The 25223-nt window shown below is 35.4% G+C and overlaps 1 protein-coding gene across 6 annotated transcripts in view; it reads right to left on the bottom strand.

The window, feature by feature from the left end:
• Positions 1-25223, bottom strand: part of TANK (TRAF family member associated NFKB activator) — a 94651-nt gene that overhangs the window by 10870 nt on the left and 58558 nt on the right. For 4 of the 6 annotated variants that reach the window (XM_046018860.1, XM_046018859.1, XM_046018857.1 and 1 more), the window contains 2 exons: positions 24074-24185; positions 22682-22800 (listed from right to left, as the gene is read on the bottom strand). In XM_046018860.1, the coding sequence (XP_045874816.1) occupies positions 22682-22800; positions 24074-24185 (231 nt within the window). The remainder of the gene's footprint in view (positions 1-22681; positions 22801-24073; positions 24186-25223) is intronic. The other 2 variants (XM_046018858.1, XM_046018862.1) reach the window with 1 other exon arrangement.

Below are 25223 nucleotides of genomic sequence, written 5' to 3'. Positions count from 1 at the left end.
ATGGAAAATTCATCTTCCTCATGGAAAAGTATATTTAGGTAGCTTACAGATATATATATGTATTTTTTCTTTAAATGAGAACAATCAGGAAAAAGGAAAATTAAGGTAGAAAAATAGGATGGAGACAAGAAGTATTTCTGGTAACTTCTGTAATTACTATTTCCAGTACTGACAATTCAAGAACTTTCAAATTCAAGTACTGACTGAAATTGTTACTTTGATTATCAAGCACCTGGCATGACCAGCAACTAGGGAAAAAACCTGTATGTATGTGCAATTACTTCTTTCCCATTATTGGCCTGTATGTTTAAATCAATGTCTTTGTATTTTGTTACAGATTCTTTGCTGAGGCATGTAGCTCTATTTAGAGGAAGAAAGAAAACCAAGCTACAGCATCTTAGCATTTAACAAGCATTTTAAAGACAGCACAATGATGTATTTAAGCTACTTTCTGAAGCTAAGTTCTTGCCTTTCACTCCCACCCTGTGGCTTATTCTGGTATTACATTTATTCTGACACTTAAAAGTCAACATTAAAGAACATGTAATAAATCCACTGCATGGTTTGGATTTTTTAAAAAAATCGTTAATCAATCCTAGAAAGCTTTGTGTATCTTCTAAAGACACAAACTGACAAATTCAAAGATTTGAAGATGTCTTTATAAATTATAATTCTACCAAAACTTTATAGGTCTTATTTAAGTTCAAACTAAAACCATGGACATTTGTATTTAGCAACTTTTTAAGATTTAAGGTCATTGTAGCCATTACTAAAATTGATGATTTTACCTCACCGCTTCTTATCATCTGAGTATAACCCTTTTAATTTTGCTTTAAGTTCTTTCAGTTTCTTAGGAGTTTCATTTGTTAAGAAAAATCCTTGATTCCAATTTTTAAAAAAAATTAATATCTTCTCCAATTTATTTCAGTTTATTGCTTTACTCTTCCAGTTTTTTCTTAAGAGTATTTGCTTAACATTTCTAAAATACAGTATTTTTAATTAGTAAAATAAAATCTCGGCAACCCAAACAATTTGTGATTTTATATACTTTATGTTGTCACACTAAGGTAAAATAAATACCATTTGCTGCTGCACGCTTTCTGTCTGGAAAACATTTAGGCCATGTCTTCTTCTGGATTAAAAGCACTTTACTGAGCTTGCAAAGCAGTCACATTAGAAGACATTTTCACAGTCAGTTTGTTTTTAAAAGCAGTATACAAGGTTTTTCATTACTGTTATGTAGTTAAACACTCAATGGATTTTAGTGTGGACCAGGAAAAAAGGCAACATTTTAAGACAGCCAACCATTCAGGATGACACAAGTATGAAAGTAAACTATATTATATATGTATATATATACTTTATTAAGGGGTGCCTGACTGACTCACACAGCAGAGCATGTGACTCTTGATCCTGGGAGTCATGAGTTCAAGCTCCATACTGGGTATAGAATATACTTAAAAAAATTAAATATATTAAATTATATTATATAGATATATTAAATATATTAAAAGATATATAAAAATTATATTACATAATTATATATAATAACATAATATAGACATATATTATAAGACATATATTATTTATATATAATTATATCATACAATAAATTATATATTATACATTAAATAAATTATATCATATTAAATTATCTATATACTATATATTAAGTCATATTATATATATTAAATTTAATACATTAAATTATAATATATTAAATTATATTTATATATAAATTAAATTATATATAATTATATTAAATCGGTATCACCAAAATTAGAGAAAAGGTAACATTTAGAGGACAGAAACACCTGACAATTTAATGTTAAATCAAAATAAAATATGATTAAATGAAATGATTAGTCTCCTTTAAAAATCTATTAGAAATTCTCAGTATGAAACACAATTTTTTTTTTTTTTGAAACACAATTATTTTATTAGGAGCCAGAAAGAACCAAAAAGAAGTACAGTTGACCTTTGAACTATGTGGAGTTAGAGGTGTCAACCCCCATATATAAAATCAATGTGTAATTTTTAAAAAGATTTTATTTTTCATTTGACAGAGAGAGAGAGAGAGAGATCTCACAAGTAGGCAGAGCAGTAGGCAGAGAGGGGGAAGGAGGCTCCCTGCCGAGCAGAGAGCCCAATGCAAGGGAGGCTGATCCTAGGTCCTGAGATCATGACCTGAGCCGAAGGCAGAGGCTTAACCCTCTGAGCCACCCAGTCGCCTGTCCATGTGTAATTTTTGACTTCCCAAAAACTTAATTACCAATAGCCTACTATTGAATAGAAGCCTTACACATAACAGAAACACTCTATTAACACATATTTTGTATGTTATATACTGTATTCTTATAATAAAGCTAGAGAAAATGTTATTACAAAAATCAGGAGGAAGAGAAAATACATTTACAGTATTGTATTTATTAAAAAAGAATCCACATAGAAGCAGACCCACTCAGCTCAAACCTGCGGTATTCAAGCTGTGCTCTGTAATTTTAACTTTTTTTTTTTTTTTAATTTATTTGACAGAGAGAAATCACAACCAGGCAGAGAATCAGGCAGAGAGAGAGGAGGAAGCAGGCTCCCCGCAGAGCAGAGAGCCCGATGCGGGGCTCGATCCCAGAACCCTGAGATCATGACCTGAGCCGAAGGCAGAGGCTTTAACCCACTGAGCCACCCAGGCGCCCTGTAATTTTAACCTTTAAGTGAAGATATTTACAGAAAGTCATAAAGACTATTCCATTTTCCAAAGTACTGATTTGGGGATCAGTACCTGGAATGATTGCTTCTGATGTTAAAGGAATCTTAAAAACAAAGGGGGTGGGATTGGAGATGAGGAGATGAAGGTGAAGGAAGAGGAAGGAAAAGAACGATAGACTTTTATGGTTTGGCAAATAACCTGTGTCAACCTACTACTCTGACATTTAGATTTTTAAAAAAAGATCTTATGTATGTATTTATTTGAGAGAGAGAAAGTGTGGGTGCATGCACAAGGGGGTAGGAGCTGGAGGGGAGCAGCAAGGAGTGGGAGAAGCAGACTCCCCGCTGAGCAGGGAGCCCCTTACAGGGCTCAATCCCAGGACCCTGGGTCATGACTTGAGCTGAAGGCAGCCACTCAACAGGATGAGCCACCCAGATGGCCCTCTGACATTTAAATTTGATAACTGGTGTGGGTGAATTTATCTGGAAAAGATTCCTGAGGTATAACGGTAGGGGGTAAAGGGAGGACTCTCTTACTGAGAAATTTCCATGAAGTACATAAATTTAAGGTCTTCAACTTTGCTGGGATTAGGAACACAGCCCCTGCATACTATTATTATTATTATTGAAGAAAAACATTACAATTGTACTAAGCAATACACTGCATCTTCTATCATTTATACCAAATAAATCTTTTGATATAGTCTGAAAATTTCTGGTCTCCAGCATGCCCCCAAAAAATTTCAAAAGGGATCTTTTAACATGTTAGTTCAACAAATGACAAAAATGGCGAGCACTTCTGACATTGGGAAGCAGGGTTTATCTAGAAGGGGTATAATGCATCAGTGCTATTTTCCACTGTAGCTATTTGACACAACTTTCTGAAAACAGTCATTTATTTTTCAAAAGATGTAGAATTAGTGTTGTCAATGGCAACTCCAACATTATCCCCAGAAACTCAAGACTTGCTTTGCAATGCTAAATTACTTTACTTAATAAAGACCATGCAGTTCGTGGAGCATCCCAGACAGTAACTAAACATTAAAAGAGATAACTTGTATTTTTCTTTCTATTCTCAGCTATTATCCAAGCAGACCCTGCACTGCAGGAAGCTGAAGCTACTGCAACTTCAAATAAGAAAGCAAGGGAACTTTGAACATTATATTTTAGGAGACTTTAAACGTTAAATCATTCAACAAATGAGTTTATTTTGAGGTACTAAAACTTAAAATACTTAACATTATAAACTGTTCCAAGTACTAGTTTGGAAATGCCGAACTTGTGGAATGAATACTGAAATAAGAGCTTTACACGTCGTACTTTTCATTTACACTTCCACTATGGCGCTGGATAAGTCATTCAACTAAATCATTAAGATAAACCCATTTAAAACAGTTGAAAGATGTTGTGAAATGATTCCTTAAATTGCCTCTTATGTGAATTGGGAGAATTTTGTTTTAGTGTAAATCAATTTAAGTTTCTCATAGATGGGTATCATATAAAAAAATGTATGTTCCAGGGCCAGTTGAATATGCAATGATATTTAAGGAGGGAAAAGAAAAAGTGGCTAATATTTTTGTTAGTCCCAAACCAGATTTATTCTTCATGCAAAGATAATGGAAAACTGTGTGTGTGTGTGTGTGTGTGTGTGTGTGTGTGTGTGTGTGTGTTGGGAGTCCAGAATCTGTTAGATATCAACATCTTAAAAGAAAGAAATGTAGGTTTCCCCCAATGCTTGCCTTTTTTTAATATTTAGCACTAAAAGTGAAAGCCTTTTATAAACCAATTTGAAAAATAAAGAAAACTTAAAATTACCAAAATATGGATTCAACCTAAGTGTCCATAATCAGATGAATGCATATAGAAAATGTAGTGTGTGTATACATATATATTACACACACACATACACTATGGAATATTGTACAGTTGATCCTTGAACAACATTGGTTTGAACTGTGCAGGTCCACTCTATGCAGATTTCCTTCAGTATATACAGTATACTACTATAAATGTATTTTCCTTATGATTTTCTTAATATTTCATTTTCTATAGCTAATTTTACTCAAAGAATACAGTATGTAATACATATAACATATAATACGTATATGTAATACATATAACATATAAAATATGTGTTAGTCGACTATGTTAGTAAGACTTACTAACTTACTTAACTTACTACTAAGACTTACTATGTCAGTAAGGCTTCTGGTCAACAGTAGGCTACTAGTAGTTATGTTTTTGGGAAGTCAAAAATTGTATGATTATATGATTATATTTTCAACTATGCGGAGAGTCAGTATCCCTAAATTACACACACACACAATGAATATATCAACCTTAAAAAAAAAAAAAGGAAATCATGTCATTTGAGACAACATGGATTTGGAGGACATCATCCTAATGAAGAAGGCACAGAAAGACAAATATTGAATGATCTCACTTGTATGTGGACTGTAAAGAAGCCAAAATCATAGAATTAAAGAGCAGAAGAGTAGAATGGTAGTTGCTAGGGTTTGGGGTGGTAGTGGTGGTGGGGGAAATGGTAGAGGGATGTTGGTCAAAGAGTACAAAGTTTCAGTTATGCAGGATGAATAAGTTCTGAAGATGCATGAAGTCATGTATAGCATGGTGATTGTAGTTAATACTACCCCACTATATGTATCATTGTATGACTCTTGATTTTGGCTGAGGTCATGATCTCAGGGTCATGAGACTGAGTCCCACCAGGACGTGTGCTTGAAATTCTCTTTCTCTCTGCCTCTCCCAGCCCTTCTCTCTCTCTCAAATAAATCATAAATTTTAAAAAAAGTATACCATATTGTAAGCTGAAAATACATACATTTTATATTTGATAATTATACCTCCATAAAGCAGGGGAAAATGCAATAAAACTTAAGTTCAAAATTATGTTTTTTCTTAAAAATTTTAAGCAACTGAGGTTAGGAAATTAAACTTTGTTATGAAACTTTTAAAGATAATACTACATTCATTAATACAATGTATCTCCCCTATATGGAATTTAAACTTTAAAAGGCTAACATTAAATAAACTGGTAAGTCTGCAATGACACATTTTGAACTACAACAATGACTATCATTCTATTTCAGTGTTCATACCAGAGTCCCTCTAAAATTTAGTTGATGCAAAAGGAGTATTTTTAGATGGCTGAGGCAACTCAGTGTAGCCAATACTTGATTTTGTTTCTGAATGAAGCTTGGTAAAATTATGATTTTATTTACTTATTTTTAAAGATTTTATTTATGTGAGAGAGCGTGAGAGAGCAAGAGTGTGGGGGAGGGGCAAAGAGAGAGGGAGAAGCCAACTCGCCACTCAGCAGGGAGTCCCATTCAGGACTCCATCCCAGGACCCCCGGATTATAACCTGAGCCGAAGGCAGATGCTTAACCGATTAAGCCACTCGGGCGCCCCTAAAATTATGCTTTTTTTTTTTTTAAAGATTTATTTGTTTATTTATTTGACAGAGAGATCACAAGTAGGCAGATAGGCAGGCAGAGAGAGAGGAGGAAGCAGGCTCCCCGCGGAGCAGAGAGCCCAACGCGGGGCTCGATCCCAGGACCCTGAGATCATGACCTGAGCCGAAGGCAGCGGCTTAATCCACTGAGCCACCCAGGCGCCCCTAAAATTATGCTTTTAAGACAGAAAAGAAAGCTATGCTCTTACTTAGAACAATGTAATTCAAGAAATAAACCAGGATGAGATAGGATGGATTAATAAAGAAAATATAAACTGTGGAATAGTTATAAATACTAGCTTGATAAGTCTTCTACAGAAAAATGAGAAATAGGGAGCCTGGGTGGCTCAGCCAGTGAGAGCTCTGCCTTCCGCTCAAGTCATGATCCCAGCATCCTGGCATCAAGCCTCAATCGAATTCAGCCTCCCTGCTCAGCAGGGTGTTTGCCTCTCCCTCTCTCTGCCCCTCCCTCCTGCTCATGCATGTCCTCCACCCTCTTCTTCCCAGAAATAAAATAAAAAGAAAGAAAAAAAGAAAAAAGAAAAAGGAGAGGGGCGCCTGGGTTAAGCCTCTGCCTTCAGCTCAGGTCATGATCTCAGGGTCCTGGGATTGAGCCCCACATCGGGCTCTCTGCTCAGCAGGGAGCCTGCTTCCTCCTCTCTGCCTGCCTCTCTGCCTACTTGTGATCTCTCTGTCAAATAAATAAATAAAATCTTAAAAAAAAAAAGGAGAAACAAATGAGCAGTAGAAAAACCAATCTGAAAACAAGAATTCACTTATCACTTAGATTACTGAAACTAAGAATGAAATGTTAAAGGAGAAACTGAGGTTGAGTATTTTTAAACAGTTTTAGATACATTGAGACAAAGATGTTATGGTAAAGTCAAGCACTGAATATGGCTAAAACAGGGAGAACGTGAGAAAAGGACTGAGACAAGGAAGAGATTAAGATGGAAAGAATGACCAAAAAATTACAAAAAAAGAGATCTGATACGAATATAAAGGCACAGTAAAAAAAAGTTTGAGGACAGAAGGCAAATAAAAAAATATAAGAAAATTGTATTTACAAGAATTCGTGGCTGTGTGAAATCCATAGTTCTCTCACCCTCATTAATATTACTGAAAATCTAGCAAAGCAAGAGAAACACAAATCCTACAAGTCTTGTCTGTTTGGCATGACACAGTGTGCCAGGCAAACCCACTGCCAGTGCAGGAACAATTTCAAGGCAAAATGGGACCCATTCCAGAGTTCTGAAGGAAGCAGCAAGAAAATAAACAATATAAGGATAAAATTAAATACCCCAGTTACTTCCAAGTTCTTCACAGGATTCTGGTTTAATGTAAATCCCAAAAAATCACTATCAATGCTACAATAAAACATTCTTTTAAAAAAAAGTTAAAATCCTTTACCAGTACTGTCACAATGACTGTAATTTCAATTCTATTAAATTAATTTGAATCTAAGAGAGATTAATACTTTTCTACAGTCTGTCTTTTGAAACTTAACTGCGCATTAGGTTCCTTTGCACATCTTTCTGAATTTATTTTAAGAAGAAATATCAAATTGTGAGAATGCAAAATAGAAATAGAATACCTTAAATGACCAATTTATAAAAGTTAGTCCCACCCCTTCTCCAAACACTAGATTTAAAATGAACTGACTTGGAAAGATCCTTTTTGAATATTAACCACAAATTTTATGTTATACCATTACCATGTTGAACTGAAAATATCTTTATGAAAATAGCTGTTATTGAAGCAACTTGCATTTATTAATTATATAACAACCCACATAATCTTGTGAATTAGATACTTTGATTTTAAAGTTTGCCATAGTAAATAAGGCTCTGAAGAGGTCCAATAATTTGCCTACAGTCCAGTAGATGGAGTAGCTGCAACTGGAACCCCAGCTTCATCAGTCTAGGCTCTTCACTTCTCAAGTATAGGACTTGGCTGACATGGCAGCTCAGTAGTAGTTAGCACGGTGAGGTGGATACAGAATGGTAACATTTACACATCACACCAGCACAAACTAATTTTAAGATTCTAAAACCTGTCATACAACAAATACATTTCTCACTGAGAAGCAGTGATAAGCCAAGTTTTGATGTTTAAATTTTGCCTGGGGAAAAACCTTTGGTATGGCCTTTTCTGTGCTCAAGAATGTCCAAATAGAAATTTACATTTTTTTTTTTTTAAGATTTTATTTATTTATTTGACAGAGGGAGAGATCACAAGTAGGCAGAGAGGCAGGCAGAGAGAGAGGAGGAAGCAGGCTCCCTGTGGAGCAGAGAGCCCAATGCGGGGCTCGATCCCAGGACCCTGAGATCATGACCTGAGCCGAAGGCAGTGGCTTAATCCACTGAGCCACCCAGGCGCCCCAGAAATTTACATTTGAAAATAATCTAGATAGATTTACTTAAATTCTGCCAAACCAGTTCACTTGCTGTCAGAAATAATCTGGTAATAGTTCCTTATGTTCCTTAACCGAAATTTCATTGTTTATTTCTCAAACTTATTATTAGAAGTTAACCATGATAATGGAGAGTATCTTATCATTAATTCCATCTTCTCAAAACCTCAATTATCTTCCTACCCCCTCCCCCCCAACAATATCCTAATAGAGGACTGGGCATAGTTACAGTTTTAAATCATAGCTGATTTAAAACCCTTGTCTAACAATTTCACTATGTAGATCCACTTAGGGTTGATGTGTTCCGTTGAAATTGGGTCAGAACTGACTATGTATTGAATAACTTTGGGCTGTACTCTGAACATTGTGAATATGTTGTGGCGACATTATGCTACATGGTGACAAGGGTGGTAATGTTTTTGCAGGCAATTAACCCGATGAAGGACAATTCAGATTATCAGTTCTTTCCTATAACCCTTAGCTGCAAACTGCTTCCTATTTTGCCCCTGCACATCCATGACCTCAGGGGAGAGCCAGAGACTTGGCCTGAATCCTTTCTTCTCTGGCTCTCTCCTCTGGGGCTCCTTCACTCTCTCTGGTGACCATGCTTATTCTGAGCTCATTCTCCTTCCTGTTTCTTCCAGCCAGAATGATGGTGGGCTTCCTATTGCAATTTCAGCCACTGCAGCTATGCCCACTCTCAGGACAGAACTATAGAAAATCAAGAATTTACTCTGAGTGACTACTTGCTCCACATTTGACTCCTTTCTAAAATATGCAAAGTTCAGTGTCCAGGTCCTCTGGGAGTTGTTCCTGTGTATGTTGCCACAGTTAATACTATTTGTAGAGAGCTGGTTAGGTACTCATTCTTCATACAGAAGCGCCAACTCCCAAACTCAGGTTTTTTTTTTTTTTTTTGCTTTTTAAAAAAATTCCTTCATTTTTCTGAGCTTTCAACATAACTTTCCAGTCTTAATCACCAATCCTTTGGCTTTTCCTAAAGCTGTCATTCTGTTCACTGCTGATTTGACAGTATTCACACTACTGACCATATCCTCCTCCTTGAAACATTTTTTTTTGGGCTGACCAGTGTAACATATTTAGGTTTCTTCTTAAGCTTTGATATTTGCATTGCCCCCTACCAAGGCCATACATGTGGGCATTCTCTAAGGTTTAGACATGGGTACACTGTTCTTCTCTCATTATATACTTTTCTTACCATTCATTGTCACATCAAATCTACTGAGTTTTCATTTTCTACAGTCTATATTTGCAGGCCTCCCTTCTCTCTTTATAATCACACATCTCTTTTGATCACATACCTTTTCACTTGCTGTGTTGTCTTACTGTAGACCAAGTTTTAAAACATAACCTAATTACCTATTCCTCAAATATGGTTCATACTTCTAACCTTCATTTTCCTTTTTAAATATAAGGATGTTCTCCTTAGCATCAGAAGATCTTAGGGTAAGAAAAAACTAAGAGGAGAAGAGACTGTTTCATCAGCTGCAGCAAGCAGGAGAAAGCAAGAGTTACTGGCCATCCAACAGAAGTAAATTCCAGATGACACATTGAGGGAATATGGACAAGTGAGTGAGCCCCTGCAACATTATGTGGATGCAATGTAGAGTGAGACATACTGTTCCTAATGTTAAATAATAAAGACAATTGGGGTAGAAAAATGGGCGTAAACCCATCTGATACGGAATTACTAAGATGAATATTAAGTTGCAATACAAAAATCAAAACACCACTGCTGGTAAAAAAAATGGGAGAGAGAAAACAAAAGATCTCCATCTTGGATAGAAAAAAAAATCTTTCAGGAAAAAACTTAGGTTTCGTAACACGGCAAGACTGCCTAAGTATAACATATTAGGTACAAATGAAAAATTAGGTGAGCCTTCCATGCCTCTCCCCCACCAAATTCTAGAAATATCTTTAAGGAGACTACAAATCCATTAAGAGCTTGTTAAAATACAATATTGGGAAAAATGCTAGTTGGAGATTCTGTGGTTAAATGAAGCTAAGTGGTTGTCTTACTGTTGATTTCAGATCCCATAATATTCTTATGCCTTTAAAAACTGTCAGAAAGGGGGCGCCTGGGTTGCTCAGTGGTTTAAGCCTCTGCCTTCAGCTCAGGTCATGACCTCAGGGTCCTGGGATCGAGCCCCGCATCGGGCTCTCTGCTCCGTGGGGAGCCTGTTTCTCCCTCTCTCTCTGCCTGCCTCTCTGCCTACTTGTGACCTCTCTCTGTCAAATAAATAAATAAAATATTAAAAAAAAAAAAAAACTGTCAGAAAGAATACACAGTATGTAGCATTTTATAGGTCTGGAGCTCTGTGGATATCCCAGGAAATGTATCAGGCACCACACTATCTTTAACAGATTAGAATAAGAATTCAGTTTGTTCTAGACTTAATAGGTATAGAGAAATAACCAGAAGCAATATATAGGTACTATGATTTCAAGTCTAAGGATATAGCTCTCTAGGCTCAGATCTAGTTTGTGGCGACATGGCTAAACACACCTAGGGGGCTGGAATCACTGGTAAATACAGGACCTGTTCTGGTGTCCCACCTTGGGAAAATGGTGAAGATTGAAAAAAACCAGTATGCCAAGTGTGCTAGCTCCTTCTACGGCAAAACCAATGTGAAAAGATAACCTTTGGGGATCTGGCATTGTGGTTCCTGTGGGAAAATGGTGGTGCCTGGACCTACAATACCACTTCTGCCATCACCGTAAAGTCTGCAGACTGAAATAGTTCAAAGACCAGTAGGAGCTCCACCATTTGAAACAGTGCTAGCCCATAATAAATGGGTTAATTTATGTAACAATAACAACATAAAGGATAAAGATGTAGAACAATTATTTAATAAACGTGAAAAGGACCGAGGAACAAGCAATACGACTTCTTTGCATAAATAAGGATTTCTCAGGAGATGTTAAAGTATTCTTACAGCATGACATTATTTCAATAGAAGGAAAAGTAACTTACTGAGAAAAATCCGTATTTTCTAACAGAAAATTATAATCTGGTAAAAACTGGTTCCCAAAATACGGCTTAGTATCCCTCGGGTCCTGAGATCCTTTCCGGGAATCTACTTTTGGGAGAGAAATCTACATGGGCCCTGAGTGTCCCTGCACATTTTTGCCGCATATGCCAAGAATACAAGGCTCTGACTGTTATTTACGTGGGATAGTTCTTGGGATTGTGTTTGCAGGAGGTAAACCTGAAAGATAATGTCTCCCTTGGACAAGGAACAGGCTGCTGACTGCTTGCTATAAAATGATAAATCTCCCAAGCTCAGGGTTTCTCACCTTTAATGCCACTCAGTGCATATGCAGGCATCCATCTTGGTCTCACTGCATTACCCCTCCCCATCGCCAGGAGGGACCAAAGCAAATAATAATGCTCTTGCTTGCTGTGCTGTGTATAATAAAGATCTTTTTCTCTGATTCAGGAGTCTCGTTTCTTAGAGCACCCCTGAAGCAGTAACTGGTTAACTTATTAGCTAGTAAGTAGGGGAAGATCAACTCTCTGACCCTGAAATCCATGGAGTCAATCTTATTACAACACTATTAGATGTTATTTGCCTTTTTTACTTTGTTGGCAGCATTTATACTGACGACGCACAAACAACAGTTGAGTGAAACTGCAGGCACCTGAGTATGATCGAGGCCATAGAACTAAACTGAAGTCACTGTACTCTTCAATGCCACACATTCAGTAAAAAAAGGATCCCGGGGTGGGGGTGGGGGGTCCTAAGCTATCTTTTTGATTCAACAGTAAAAAATATTAATTTTACTAAATTTTGATCCCAAGTTATTAGCTTTTAAATCTGTATGAGACAAAACAGGAAATACACACAAATTCTGTTTCATACCAAAGTACAAAGGTTGTCTTGGGGAAAAGCACTGGTTCAACTGTTTGAGTTGCAAGCTGATCTAGTCACTTTTTTAATGGAATGCCATTTTCACTTGAAAGAATGACTGACATGTAAGCCATGGTTATTCAGACATTCTCAAAAGCAAATGAAGTTAGCCTTTCACTTTCAAAATAACAACTGACAAGATTTGTTGTCCATGAAAAAAGTTTAAGTTTTCAAGTGAAAATTAAAAGCTTGGGGAATGTATACCTGTTACAGTAAGCTTGACAACGGCCCAATCCTTAAGACTTTTATGATGAGATCAGTATGATGTTAAATATGATTTTTAAGCATTATATCATAGTCAATATTTGTAAGATCTGCATAGCTCAGTGAACCAATATTCTCCAAATAACCAATTCATGATGCTACAAAATCACATAGGTTAAAGATCTAAAGTACAAACAGACCACTGGCTTTTAAAGCAGCAGAAAATTTCACTGGTTTCAGCTTTTATACTGCAATTAACAATTAAGAGACTACTACTTACTGAATTTTGGTATGGTATCAAAAGAGAATAGTTGCAATTTCTAAAAAGGTTATTAAAATATTCTTCCCTTTCCCAATTACATATCTGTATGAAACTAGACTCCATATAATTCAACCAAAAAACAACACAACAGATCATAACAGATCAAATGTGGAGGCACTTCATAACGCTGAAAAACAAATGTCTTCAAAACAAATTTTGAGATTTTTAGGATGATACATTATAAGAGAAAACTGGATTGTTTTGGGAGGCTAAAAGGGGGAAGTAAGAAGAGAAAAGCCATCACTAGAAATAATCAAATTTGCTTAGAAGCCCGGGAAGAAAATTTAAAAAGTGATATGCCATTTCTCATCTTTTTCCTTTCCTCAAAAATTACTTCCATTATTATAAAAACAAAAATCCTAAAATGACGTATTGAATTAAAAAACAGAGGCCCAGAACAGGAAAGGGCTAGGCTGGATTAACAATTCAGATCTGGAGGGGTACCTGGGTGGCTCAGTCAATTAAGCATCCAACTCTTGATTTTGGCTTGGGTCATGATCTCAGGGTTATGGGATCGAGCTCCACGTTCAGGGGGAGTCTGCTTGAGATTCTCTCTTGCCCTCTCCCCTGCCCCTCCCTGTTGTGCACTCTCTCTAAAATAATAAATGAATAAATCTTTAAAAAAATTCAGATTTGGAAACAAAAATTTCTGCCACAGAAATTTCAAAGTAAATATTAAAATGCTTTGGATATCAACATTTTTTTTTGTTTAAGTCTCTGATATATTTATTATGATACTTGAGAAAAACCTCTGAACTTTAATGAATGAACTGGCTGAAGATAATTTTTCTTCCTTCTAATTATTATTCTACCAGAGGGTCTGCAAAGACGAGTCTTGAAAGAGAAGTAATACAGAAGTGTTACATATTAAAAGAAGGTACATTCAATCCAGTCTCTAGTAACAAAACTAGGGGGAATAGGACATTAGCTCTCACCGAGAAGGCAGGGTAGGGTGCTCACACACGTTTTCTCTGATCCTACATAAGCCAGCCCCACCTTAGGCTGCCATGTGCCATTGTGTAGATGGTATAATCACTACTTCTATCTAATAAAAGATGATGAAAAGAGAGAATTGATCATCAAAAGAATACAGTAACTCTTTTTTTTAACCAAGTTGAGTAATAAATTCATAAATGAATTTATTTCAAGTTCCTCTCTTAGAAAAGGTACTCTGTTTAGGTGATGTAAACCAAATTTGACTTTGCCACAGAAATCATTTGATAGTTACTACATATCTTGACTAATGGTATGATTTCTAACTTTTATTCAAATGATGAAAAACATGACAATCTATTTTTTAAATAAACATGTAGATTTATTTTAAATCAGTTCAGTACATGATACAGACTGGTCTTGCAGTTTTTAATGGACTAAAATAGAAATTTCTAAATACAGCAGTGTATGCCTGAGCAACAAATATATGTAAGGTAAAATAGGCGTTTTTTTTTTGTTTTTTTTTAAAGATTTTATTTATTTGACAGATAGAGATCACAAGTAGGGAGAGAGGCAGGCAGAGAGAGAGAGAGAGGAGGAAGCAGGCTCCCTGCCAAGCAGAGAGCCCGACGCGGGGCTCGATCCCAGGACCCTGGGATCATGACCTGAGCGAAAGGCAGAGGCTTTAACCCACTGAGCCACCCAGGCGCCCCTAGGCGTTGTTTTTAAGTAGGCTTCACACGTAGTGTGGGGCCCAACACAGGGGGTGAACTCATGACCCTGGGATCAAAACCTGAGCTGAGATCAAGAGTCAGATGCTTATGCCCCAAAATAAGGTATTTCAACAGAACAATATCTACATGAAGAAGAGAAATCTGAAAATGTTTCTATATACCTTTTAGCTAAAAAAAAGAAATCAAACAACCCAACCAAATTATTAATGACTGCAGATATTAACCTGCTAAAGGAAGGGGGGAAAGGCTGTAAGTTCCATTTTAAGAGCTCTTCTTACAAAACCTAACTGGTTTCATATTATGGTTTTATTGTTAGAGCATTATAAAATTATAGATGGGAGGCTTTATCAGCTACATTTTCACAAAAATTGCTGTATGTATTGACATTAACATCTATCTAGGTATTCATAATCACAATAGTCTACTATAAAGCTTTTATAATGCATATAAAACCAGGTACTTGGACAATATATGGCAACTTGACAAATATAGTTTAAGAGACTTGCAATAGAAAAGTGAGAAACTATAGGTGGCCTAAACTCAGAGAGATCCTAAGTGGGTACTGCATCTGAAATCCGGTGTATATGACAAATGAACAGTTCAAGGATGGGGATACTGTCCAAGTTGTAGACTTGTGAAGCTAGGATTTTATAAGTTACAGAAGTCCAGAGAGTAATGCAGAGTTAAAGTTCATAACCTGCCTGCTTAAACTGTCATACATACAACTAGAGGAACACAGCAATGCCTCTCACTGAAATACCATCTATAGAATAAAGTAACAAAATGGTAGGGAGCATTCTGTCTTCTGTAGTCATTTTAAAAAGGTTATAGTAAATGAAATGCTCTTTCAAAACCTCCAGTTTTAGCTAACTTAATTTATGTAAATATGTACATATGTATGCATCTATGTATGTAATTTGGCACCCAAATGGGGCTTGAACTCATGACCCCAAAATCAAGGGTCACATGCTCTAATGACTGAATCAGCCCAGCACCCCAGCTTTCAGTTTACGTTATGTTCTCCAAAGTGGCCTGTAATAATTTTGATGCTTGCCTAGAAATTTTTTCCATTAAAATCTTGCAGAAAATCTACATATCTCCATAGATTACCAAAATATACGCATTTAACAATTATGTTTTCTTTTCTCTACTTGAACTAAATGTTGAGTCCCTGAAGCCTACCTTCAGCTCACCAGGAATTTTTATTTTTAAATTAAGGTCCTACATGTTTTATCTGTACCATAAAACTATAATGTTTCATTTTATCATATAATTAAGACTTTGCAATGTCTTATAATGTTTGCTATTGTTTAGCATCTCCAAATCCTTGTTTTGCCAACTAGGTTATATAGTTCCTTAAAGGAGGTGGATCTTGTCTTCCTCTTTTTTTGGCATTGCTGTCCGTGACTAGCAAGACTAGGCAAATAGGAGTTGTTCAAATACTTCTCCCCTAAGTGACTGACAAGTGAATTTTTAGACATCAGCTTTCTTCAAACATGACAAAGCCTCTGTATATACTAGAATTGCCAGGTACAGTGCATGTGATTTCCTTACTGTTAGCACTGATGGCAGCTCCACAGCTCCATCACTGTTTCACTCTTCTAGACCCACAAAATCTTTGTGCTCCTCAAAGCTACCATATCCGCTGACCTAATCATAATGACAGGTAACATTAGAAATGTGCCAACTGTCTAACCAGCATCTTTCAGTAACAACTGCATTCTCTGTATTTTTATACTTTTGCTTCAAGCATGTAAGTCAGATGAAAAAAGACATGTATAAAGAATAAACTAGATATATATGCAGAAAAGCAAAAATAAAGCAAAAATCAGCTCTTTGGACAAACACATGAGCTCTATTTAAATAATTAGTTAGAAGTTCAAATAAACTCACACCATACTTTGTAACCTGGATCCTCAACTCTGAAATGACTTTACATTAATCAGTAATGTCAGTTTTTTTGTTTTGTTCTTTTAAACAGAACGAGCTTTTTTTTTTTTTTTTAAAGATTTTATTTATTTATTTGACAGACAGAGATCACAGTAGGCGGAGAGATAGGCAGAAAGAGAGAGGAGGAAGCAGGCTCCCCACTGAGCAGAGATCAGGATCTGAGCCGAAGGCAGAGGCTTTAACCCACTGAGCCACCCAGGCGCCCCAGTTTTGTTTTTTTTTTTTTTTTAACTGAATCAAGACTTTAAGCCAGATGGCAGGGACAGTATCTTTGTTCTTCCAGACATGGCTTGCAATGTCAGGTACACATGCAGTCCAGTTAATGACTGAGTGAAGAGAATTTACCAATATGACCAAATTCTTCTATGCATTCTATATTATTGCTCTCTATATATTTTCTTGCACCCAAATACTCTATCCAGACTTTTGTGTAACTTCCACAAAAACAAAAAGTAGGATCAAAAGATGAGAGCAAACAATTTTTGTTAAATCCTGGGCAGCTAGAATAGTATTTAGTTTGGCAACTGAAGTGCTTTCCCAAAGCAGAATTATAGAAATTTCTTATTTCCAAGATCTTAAAAGTGACCCATTATCACTTTTTTTGGCTTTTAAAAAAGTAAATTAAACAATACCAATTTATATTTACATTAAGACAGACAATTTGTTATTTAAATAATTGCTCTCATGACATGTTACTATGTTTGACAATGGTGTTCTACAAATAAGACAGTAATTTGTGAAGAGTAAGTATGTATATTTTTGTGTTATTTGATTTCCTACATATTTTCAAAAATTTTTTAGAAGATTTTACTTATTTATTTGACAGACAGAGATCACAAGCAGGCAGAGAGGTAGGCAGAGAGAGGGGGAAAGCAGGCTCCCTGCAGAGCAGAGTCCAATGCAGGGCTCAATCCAGGACCCTGGGATCATGACCTGAGCTGAAGGCAGAGGCTTTAACCCACTGAGCCACCCAGGTGCCCCCATATTTTCAATTTTTAAAACTGGCTACAAGAAAAGAGTAACAACAGGCAACAGTTTCTTGGTTCTTTAAAACACTGCTCAGCTATTCTCTGGGAAGTCTACATTCATGTTTAGAATTTTTGAAATTGTTCTTAAGAGGAGAAGCTATGGTATTTTTTTTTTTTTTCTTCTGAGATTAACAGTGAACAGTAAATTCAAAGGAAGTTGAATTTACTACTAAATTCTGCCAAGGTCCTCTACTTTTTTTCACTAGTATTTATCATATCAATTAAATATTACACCCCACACCCGTGATCTTTGGTACCCTCTTCTGTATACCACAATCTACAATCCCATGATACTTTTAAAATACATCTACAAAATCTCTAGTACTCTTCCTTTCAAGAGGAGCTTATTTCCTTGCCTCTGGAGCATCTCTTAACTTATTTCTACTGAGCAGAATAAAGTGGAAGCAAAGGTATGTGATTATATTAGAGACCAAGTCATATAAAGCACTGAGATTTCCTTCTTGCACTCTTGGATCTCTTACTTTTTTACTATGAAGAAGTTACTGGCCAGGTTGTGAGGAAAGATCCATTGGGAGAAGTCTCCTGGCAACAGTCATGTCAGTGAGCCATCTTGGAAGTGGGTCCTTCAACGACACCAACCCTTTAGATGACTGAACCCCTTGCCCATGTCCTGACTTTAATCACATGAGATCTTGAACCAGAACCATCTAGCTAAGCGACTCTCAAATTTCTGACCCACAGGCCGTTGAGATAATAAATATTTGTTGTTTTAAGCTGGTAAGTTTGGGGGTAAAATTTGGGCTACTTTATTGTATGATGGATGATGCAATGACCCCTTCGCCAAAATAATGTCTCATCAAGAAAGACTGTGCAAACTATGGTGGTGTACAAGAAGTGCAACTCAGGGGAACCCAGGTGGCTCAGTTGGTTAAGTGTTCAACTCCTGATGCTGGCTAGGGTTGTGATCTCAGGATGTAGGATTGAGCCCAGTGTCAGGCTCTGCACTGCTTGGGGTTCTTTCTCACCCTCTGCTCCCCTCCCCTAACCCCGCCAATAAAAGAAAAATAAGTGAAACTCAGGTTTTCATTAAATGGAGTACTTTTCTCCTAATGCTCTGAACATATAAACAGAGTACTAAGGGTCATTCAATTATACAGGCTCTGCTGTCTTAACTTTTTTTTTTTTTTTTTTTAAGATTTAGTTTTAGAGAGAGCACACATGTGTGCATGCATGGCTGGGGCACTGGCGGGGTGGAGAGATGATTTCAAGCAGACTCCCCACTGAGGATGGAGCCCTATGCAGGGCTTGATCTCACGACCCCGAGATCGTGACCTGAGCCAAAATCGAGAGCCGGACGCTTAACTGACTGAGCCACCCAGGCACCCCTTGACTTCTTTATGTCCTTTGAGAGGTCAAAGGACCCTTGCATGCTCTGTGTAGGAACACCATGAACAGAGGTTAAACTATAAATTTCATGTTTCCCAAATAAAATTTTCTAAAAGAGCTTCTTTCTCCTCAATATACCTCTTTCTTCCATTGTCTCATTTGCCAAGGCACTCAAAGTTGGTATTCACCATAATGTAAAAGGGTCTTTCCCCTGTCAAATATCCTAACCAAATCCTGAACAAAATATATACTCTAAAGAAAACAAATCCTCAAACCACTCACAAAACTGAAGGAAATGACTGTGGGTGATTAGTAGCTTTGTGTTATTGGTTCAAAGCATATCTATTAACTTAGTAATTCATTACAGAGGCTAGGCCAACTGATTGGGAATGTGATTTCTGGAAATCATTCAGTTTTTAAGAAGACTAACACTATAAAAATATACTGAAAATAGAAAAAAAATGAACTGTACCTTTATCTTAGCCATTTCTGCATCATGCCTTGCAGTTGTTTTTTTTTTTTTTTTAAATATTCTGTTTAATTATCAGAGAGAGAGCAGAGGCAGGCAGAATGGGAGGCAGTGGTAGAGGGAGAAGCAGGCTCCCTGCCAAGCAAGGAGCCTGATGTGGGACTCAATCCCAGGACGCTGGGATCATGACCTGAGCCAAAGGCAGCCACTTTATCAACTGAGCCACCCAGGCGTCCCAGTCTTGCAGTCTTTTTAAAGATTTTATTTATTTATTTGACAGAGAGAGATCACAAGTAGATAGAGAGGCAGGCAAAGAGAGAGAGAGGGAAGCAGGCTCCCTGCTGAGCAGAGAGCCCGTTGCGGGACTTGATCCCAAGACCCCGAGATCATGACCTGAGCCGAAGGCAGCGGCTTAACCCACTGAGCCACCCAGGCGCCCCAGTCTTGCAGTCTTTATATGGAGATGAATACTTTTATAAAATTGCAACTGATAACCAATATATTTCTTCATTTTGGAAAAATGCTGATATATCCAAAATTGAAGTTCTTTAGGAACGGATTTCCCTTGTATTAACTAAAAGTAAATTTAATTATAACTCAGTATGTATAGATCAATATATATGCCAGTTTTAAAGATTTTAATTTCAATTACCTAATTAGGCAGTATTTTTCTAAATGAAGCCTAACTCTACAATATACAGCCAACTCTCAAATATTCAATAAATCCAATTTATTCATTCTTTTAGAATATATTTACTCTTCTTTTTAATTTGTTATATATTTAGTGTTCATGAGCTGTTTGGCTCTGGATATATAAAGATAAGAAAGCTGAAATACAAGACAGTTAATTTTTGTTCTTATTAAATGGTTACAGTATAAGAAGACTGAGTTGACAAGTTATTCAAAGTATTAAACATGTGGCTGTCAGGTAAATGTTTCTTCCACTAGTAAAGATCATTATGAGAACTCACTGAATTTAGATTTATTTCTTACTTGGAACTTTATTTTTTCCCTCCATCGTCTGTCTACAAATTAAAGTTACAATTGATGCAACATTATTTCTTTAGAAATAAGCCATGTCTGACATAATTTCTGTTACTTAAATTTAACGTTAACCCAGGTATCTAGACATATATTTTACAAACAAAAGATACCTTATAAAAATAAAACAAATGTATTTTAAAAAATAATTCTGTTGAAGTCAATGCTTACTGACTGAAAAATAAACACCAAAGCTTTCATAAACAATGGCAAATTAAACAAATAGAAAATAAATGGAATTATTAACATATCTAAGAGCCTTTTACACCATCCCATTTGTTCTAACCAAGACTAATCTTTTCAAAAATACCTTCTCTATATTTTGAACTAGAGATGCTAGATAATAATATTCAAAGAAATGTTACAACCGGAATACAGGAATTTTGAATAAAGATTAATGGTAAATGGTAAATAATATTTAGAAGTCCCTGAAACAGGAAAGTAGAATGACAGTTTACTTAAGCACTAAATTTGTAAGTCGCCATTTTACAGTCGTTCAATTATTTTGTAATATACTATAATAGACCCAATCATAAGACTGCATTTCAGAAGTCAGAATCACTGTTTCTGAATCTAATTTTTGCAAAATAAACCTAAACATATTCCAGTGCCAGGTTTCTTGTGTTTATCAGCATTTTCAGATAAATGGAAACTGCAAAGGGGAGGAGGAGAGATGAATGATCCAAATAAAAAAACAAGAATGATTTAAAAAAAATGAAATGGGAGATACTTTAGAGAACTTCCCATTCTAAAATTTTTATACACAGAAATGTATCTAGATTGGATTTCTCATATTTGATGTTAAATGAAAACAAGTTAAGACAGTCTTAGTTATGGGCTTGGTAACTGAATAATCTTGGCACACAAAGCTAAAATCTTCTACCTTACCTAGAAGAAAAGAAATAAACAGAGCATTCTTGACTTATTTGGTCTTGTGGATGTTAAGAATCCTCATTTACTGGGAGAACTTATTTTATTCAAAAGCGGTTTCATGCTACTAAAACCTAACTCGTTAAAAAAATTCCTTTTTAAACATAACATTTCAATGATTCATAAAAAGAGGGAGAAAATGCATCTGTATATCCACCACGTTGATTTAACAAGTGTTAATATTTTACATCAGCTCTTTTCTCAAAAAAAAAAAAAAGTTGTAGATAAAACTGAAGCTCTCTTTATTCCCTTCCAGAATCACACTCTTCTTTCTCCAATTGTAGAGGTGATCATTTTTCTAAAAAAGTGGTGTAACTTTCCTGTCCATGTTTTTACACTCCTACTACATACTTATGTTTTATAAATAATGTCATTTTGTATTTCAAAAAATTTACATAAATTATTCCCATTTTATCATTTTATAATTTCTACTTTTTATTCAACACTGTTTCTGAAATCTAGGCATACTAATATATATTTAGTTAATTTTAATTTTTCTAAAGTGCTTCACGTAAAGGTGTTATCATTCTGCTACTGATGGATGTTTAAGTTGTTTCTAAGTAATGTAGCTTGAACATCTTCTATATGTCTCCTTGCAGGTACAGAATGTTTCTTTTTATATTGTTTCAATGACGCTTGGACATCCTTCTATATATCTCCTTGAAGATATAGAATGTTCCTTTTATACTGTTTCTTTTTGCTTAAACTGGTTAGGTGGATTTTTTTAAAAAACTAAGCATAAGCAATTGAAGAAAAAAACCAGAGTGTTGTTTTCTAATCCAGAATAATCTATGCCTTCCTATCTACCTTTAGTTAAATGTTTTATTTGTTAAATGCCTGTGATACAGAAAAGAGAATACCAGGAAACATGAAACAAACCTAAGCCTTTATTTTACTTGGAAATACTGCTTCTATTTAGAAACATGTAAGTCATTTGTTTGTATATAAACAGAATTTCTGTTTAAATTCCAATTGTGGATCTACTTCAGGAAAATAAAACAAGATGTGTTATGTATCGGCATCTGAATGTTGCTCTTTGCAGAAGTAACGTTAGGATTGGAAAGATCTTATCCACCTTCTCCCCTGTTTCTGCCCACCCAAATTTGACAGAATACTGACTGAATAATTCAGGAAGTCTGTGGAACCTGATTTCTCATTTCTTATTTCCTTTAGGGAATAAACCAGCAGTGCAGTCTACCTTTAATTCTTTTTCTCTTGGTATTCCTGATTTTACTTTATCATGTGGCTGCTCAAGAGTCAAATTATTCTTCCTTGCTTCACTGTCTTCAAGCAGGGGAACATTGCCAAAACTGTTATCTGCAAGACAAAAACCTCTTGGATATAAGTAGAGAACCCCTGCTTTTGGTAGCACCTTGAAAAATAAAAACAAACCAGAAAGCCTAATTTTAAAGAGATTTTAAAACTATGAGCTTCAAAAATCTTTAGAAAATTACTTTGACAATTTAAATATTCCCATTTAGATTTTTTTCATTCCTACTAAATACACAGAACTCCCACTCCCAAAATAAGTGGTGTTAAAAAATACGTAGAATTTAGAAAACTAGAAGCTCTTTGCACTTAGTATCAACAATAGCAATTAAACTTTTAATAAGCCATATTTCCAGGTATGTATCCCTTGTTTAAGATAATTATTTGCATAACTACCCCATACTTATTCTAGGAAAATTAGAAAGGGCAGACATGGCAAAAATAAATAAATAAAAGCTGCCCACAACTTTTATGACCTGTGAATTATTCCTATTAACATTTTGGTTTATATTTTATCACAGTTTTTCTTTTTCTATACATATAAATTCAAATAAGAATTTTTTGCACATATAAAATTATATATAGATTTTTATCCTGCTTTGTTCATTCTTCTATATATTGTGAATATGCCTTATGTTAGTAAGTTAACATCTATTATCATCACTTTTTCATGGCCACATAGCTGTTTGTTATGCGACTAATTTAATTGTTGACCACTTCTTTATTTCTACTTTTTCATTATTAGAAATTATATTGTTATAAGCATCCTTATATACATGTCTTTGAGTTCTTGAACAAGTATTTTCTATGACATATTTTTAGGACTTGAATTTTTCATTTAAAAGGCACAATCAGAGCTCCTGGGTAGCTCAGTTGTTAAGCGTCTGCCTTTCGCTCAGGTCATGATCCCAGGGTCTGAGATCAAGCCCCATGTTGGGCTCCCTGCTCCATGGGAAGCCTGCTTCTCCCTCTCCTGCTCCCCCTGCTTGTGTTCCTGCACTCTCTCTCTGTCAAATAAATAAATTTAAAAAAAAAAAACAAAAAAAACTTAAAAAAAAGGGCACACATATTTAAGAAAGTTTTTCCTATTTATCGACCTTCTAGGAGGTTTCATCAATTTAAAGTTCTATAATATAGTATATGTGAATGTTCATTTCCCCATAACCTGCAAGTATCCATTTCTTAAAGAAAAATATGTAACTGCACCAAAGTTATTAAAACATCAGAATTACTGAGAAACAATGGAGAAATAAAAAAGAAAAACTTGATTTCCACTTTTCAAGAGGTTCAAGAAATACATAAAAAATTAATATGAACATACCTTGACTGGAATTCACAAGGAATAACTGTGATTTTAGCTTGTCAATAATAGTTTGTTGAAGAGACAGCTGTTCCTGTTGCTCACGTATTCTCTGCTCATAGTTCTCAGTCTGCTGACATAAAAACCAGTTAGCCTGATATTTACTGACAAATATGTACATACATTTACTGTCCATTAATAATTAATTACATATAGATATGAGCTGCCCTACTGCCATTCCCAGGTATTGAGCATGTTATCTGTGAACTAAAAACTGGCTCCAACAGTTTATTAATAGTCATTATAAACATCACTAATTTAAAACCCTTAAAACACTGTAAATTTTAAAAAATCATCTTAATTAAAGAAATTTCGGTTAATAGTTCAACGTATGGTTTCTTGGTTCTTTGGTTAGGATAAAAATTGTAATTTAGAATTCAGTCCCTGATGACAACAACAAAAAAGCATGAATGACAAAATGGATGCTATATTATTCTATAAAAATACCTATTAACTTAAAAAATGTTAAGGTTTCATTGCTTTTAAATAAACAGTTTTGAATTTGTATGTAGAGTTTAAAACCACAAAGGAAGTAGCATAACTAAGACCCTATGAAAATCAAAGGAGTGAGTACAAATTATAAGATTATATTGATCAGAAACTTCTTTTCTCAGATTAAGTTTTATGAAGTCAAGAGAGTACGTGGTTAATCCTTACTGGATATCTTAAATATCATAGTTTCCCTTATATTTTTAACCCTTTCATCTTGCTATATTATTGCAATGGTTGTGAGAATTAAGCAATGAAAGAAGATACAGTTTGCATTAGAGAATAACAGATGTTAACAAACCTTTAAGTAAATATGAAAATGTTGTATTACAATTACCAAATTAGTACAAAGTCTTAAAAATATATTACCACAAATAATAGAGAATTCTTTATCAATTTTTATCATTTGTGCAACAATAAATGACTAAACTGTAAATTTCCTGGATGTAAAATAGGGTCCTAATAATCTCAGAATGTTTTTCAGTAGATACTAAATATTTGATTTTGAGGGGCTCCTGAGTGGCTCAGTTGGTTAGGTATCTGCCTTTAGCACAGGTCATGATCCCAGGGTCCTGGGATGGAGCCCTGCATTGGGCTACCTGCTTAGCTCAGCAGGGAGCCT

This window comes from Meles meles, chromosome 9 (genome assembly GCF_922984935.1).
Source record: "Meles meles chromosome 9, mMelMel3.1 paternal haplotype, whole genome shotgun sequence".
Lineage (NCBI taxonomy): Eukaryota > Metazoa > Chordata > Mammalia > Carnivora > Mustelidae > Meles > Meles meles.
Note: the sequence above shows the minus strand (reverse complement) of the source record. Positions and strands in the feature narration are given on the sequence as shown.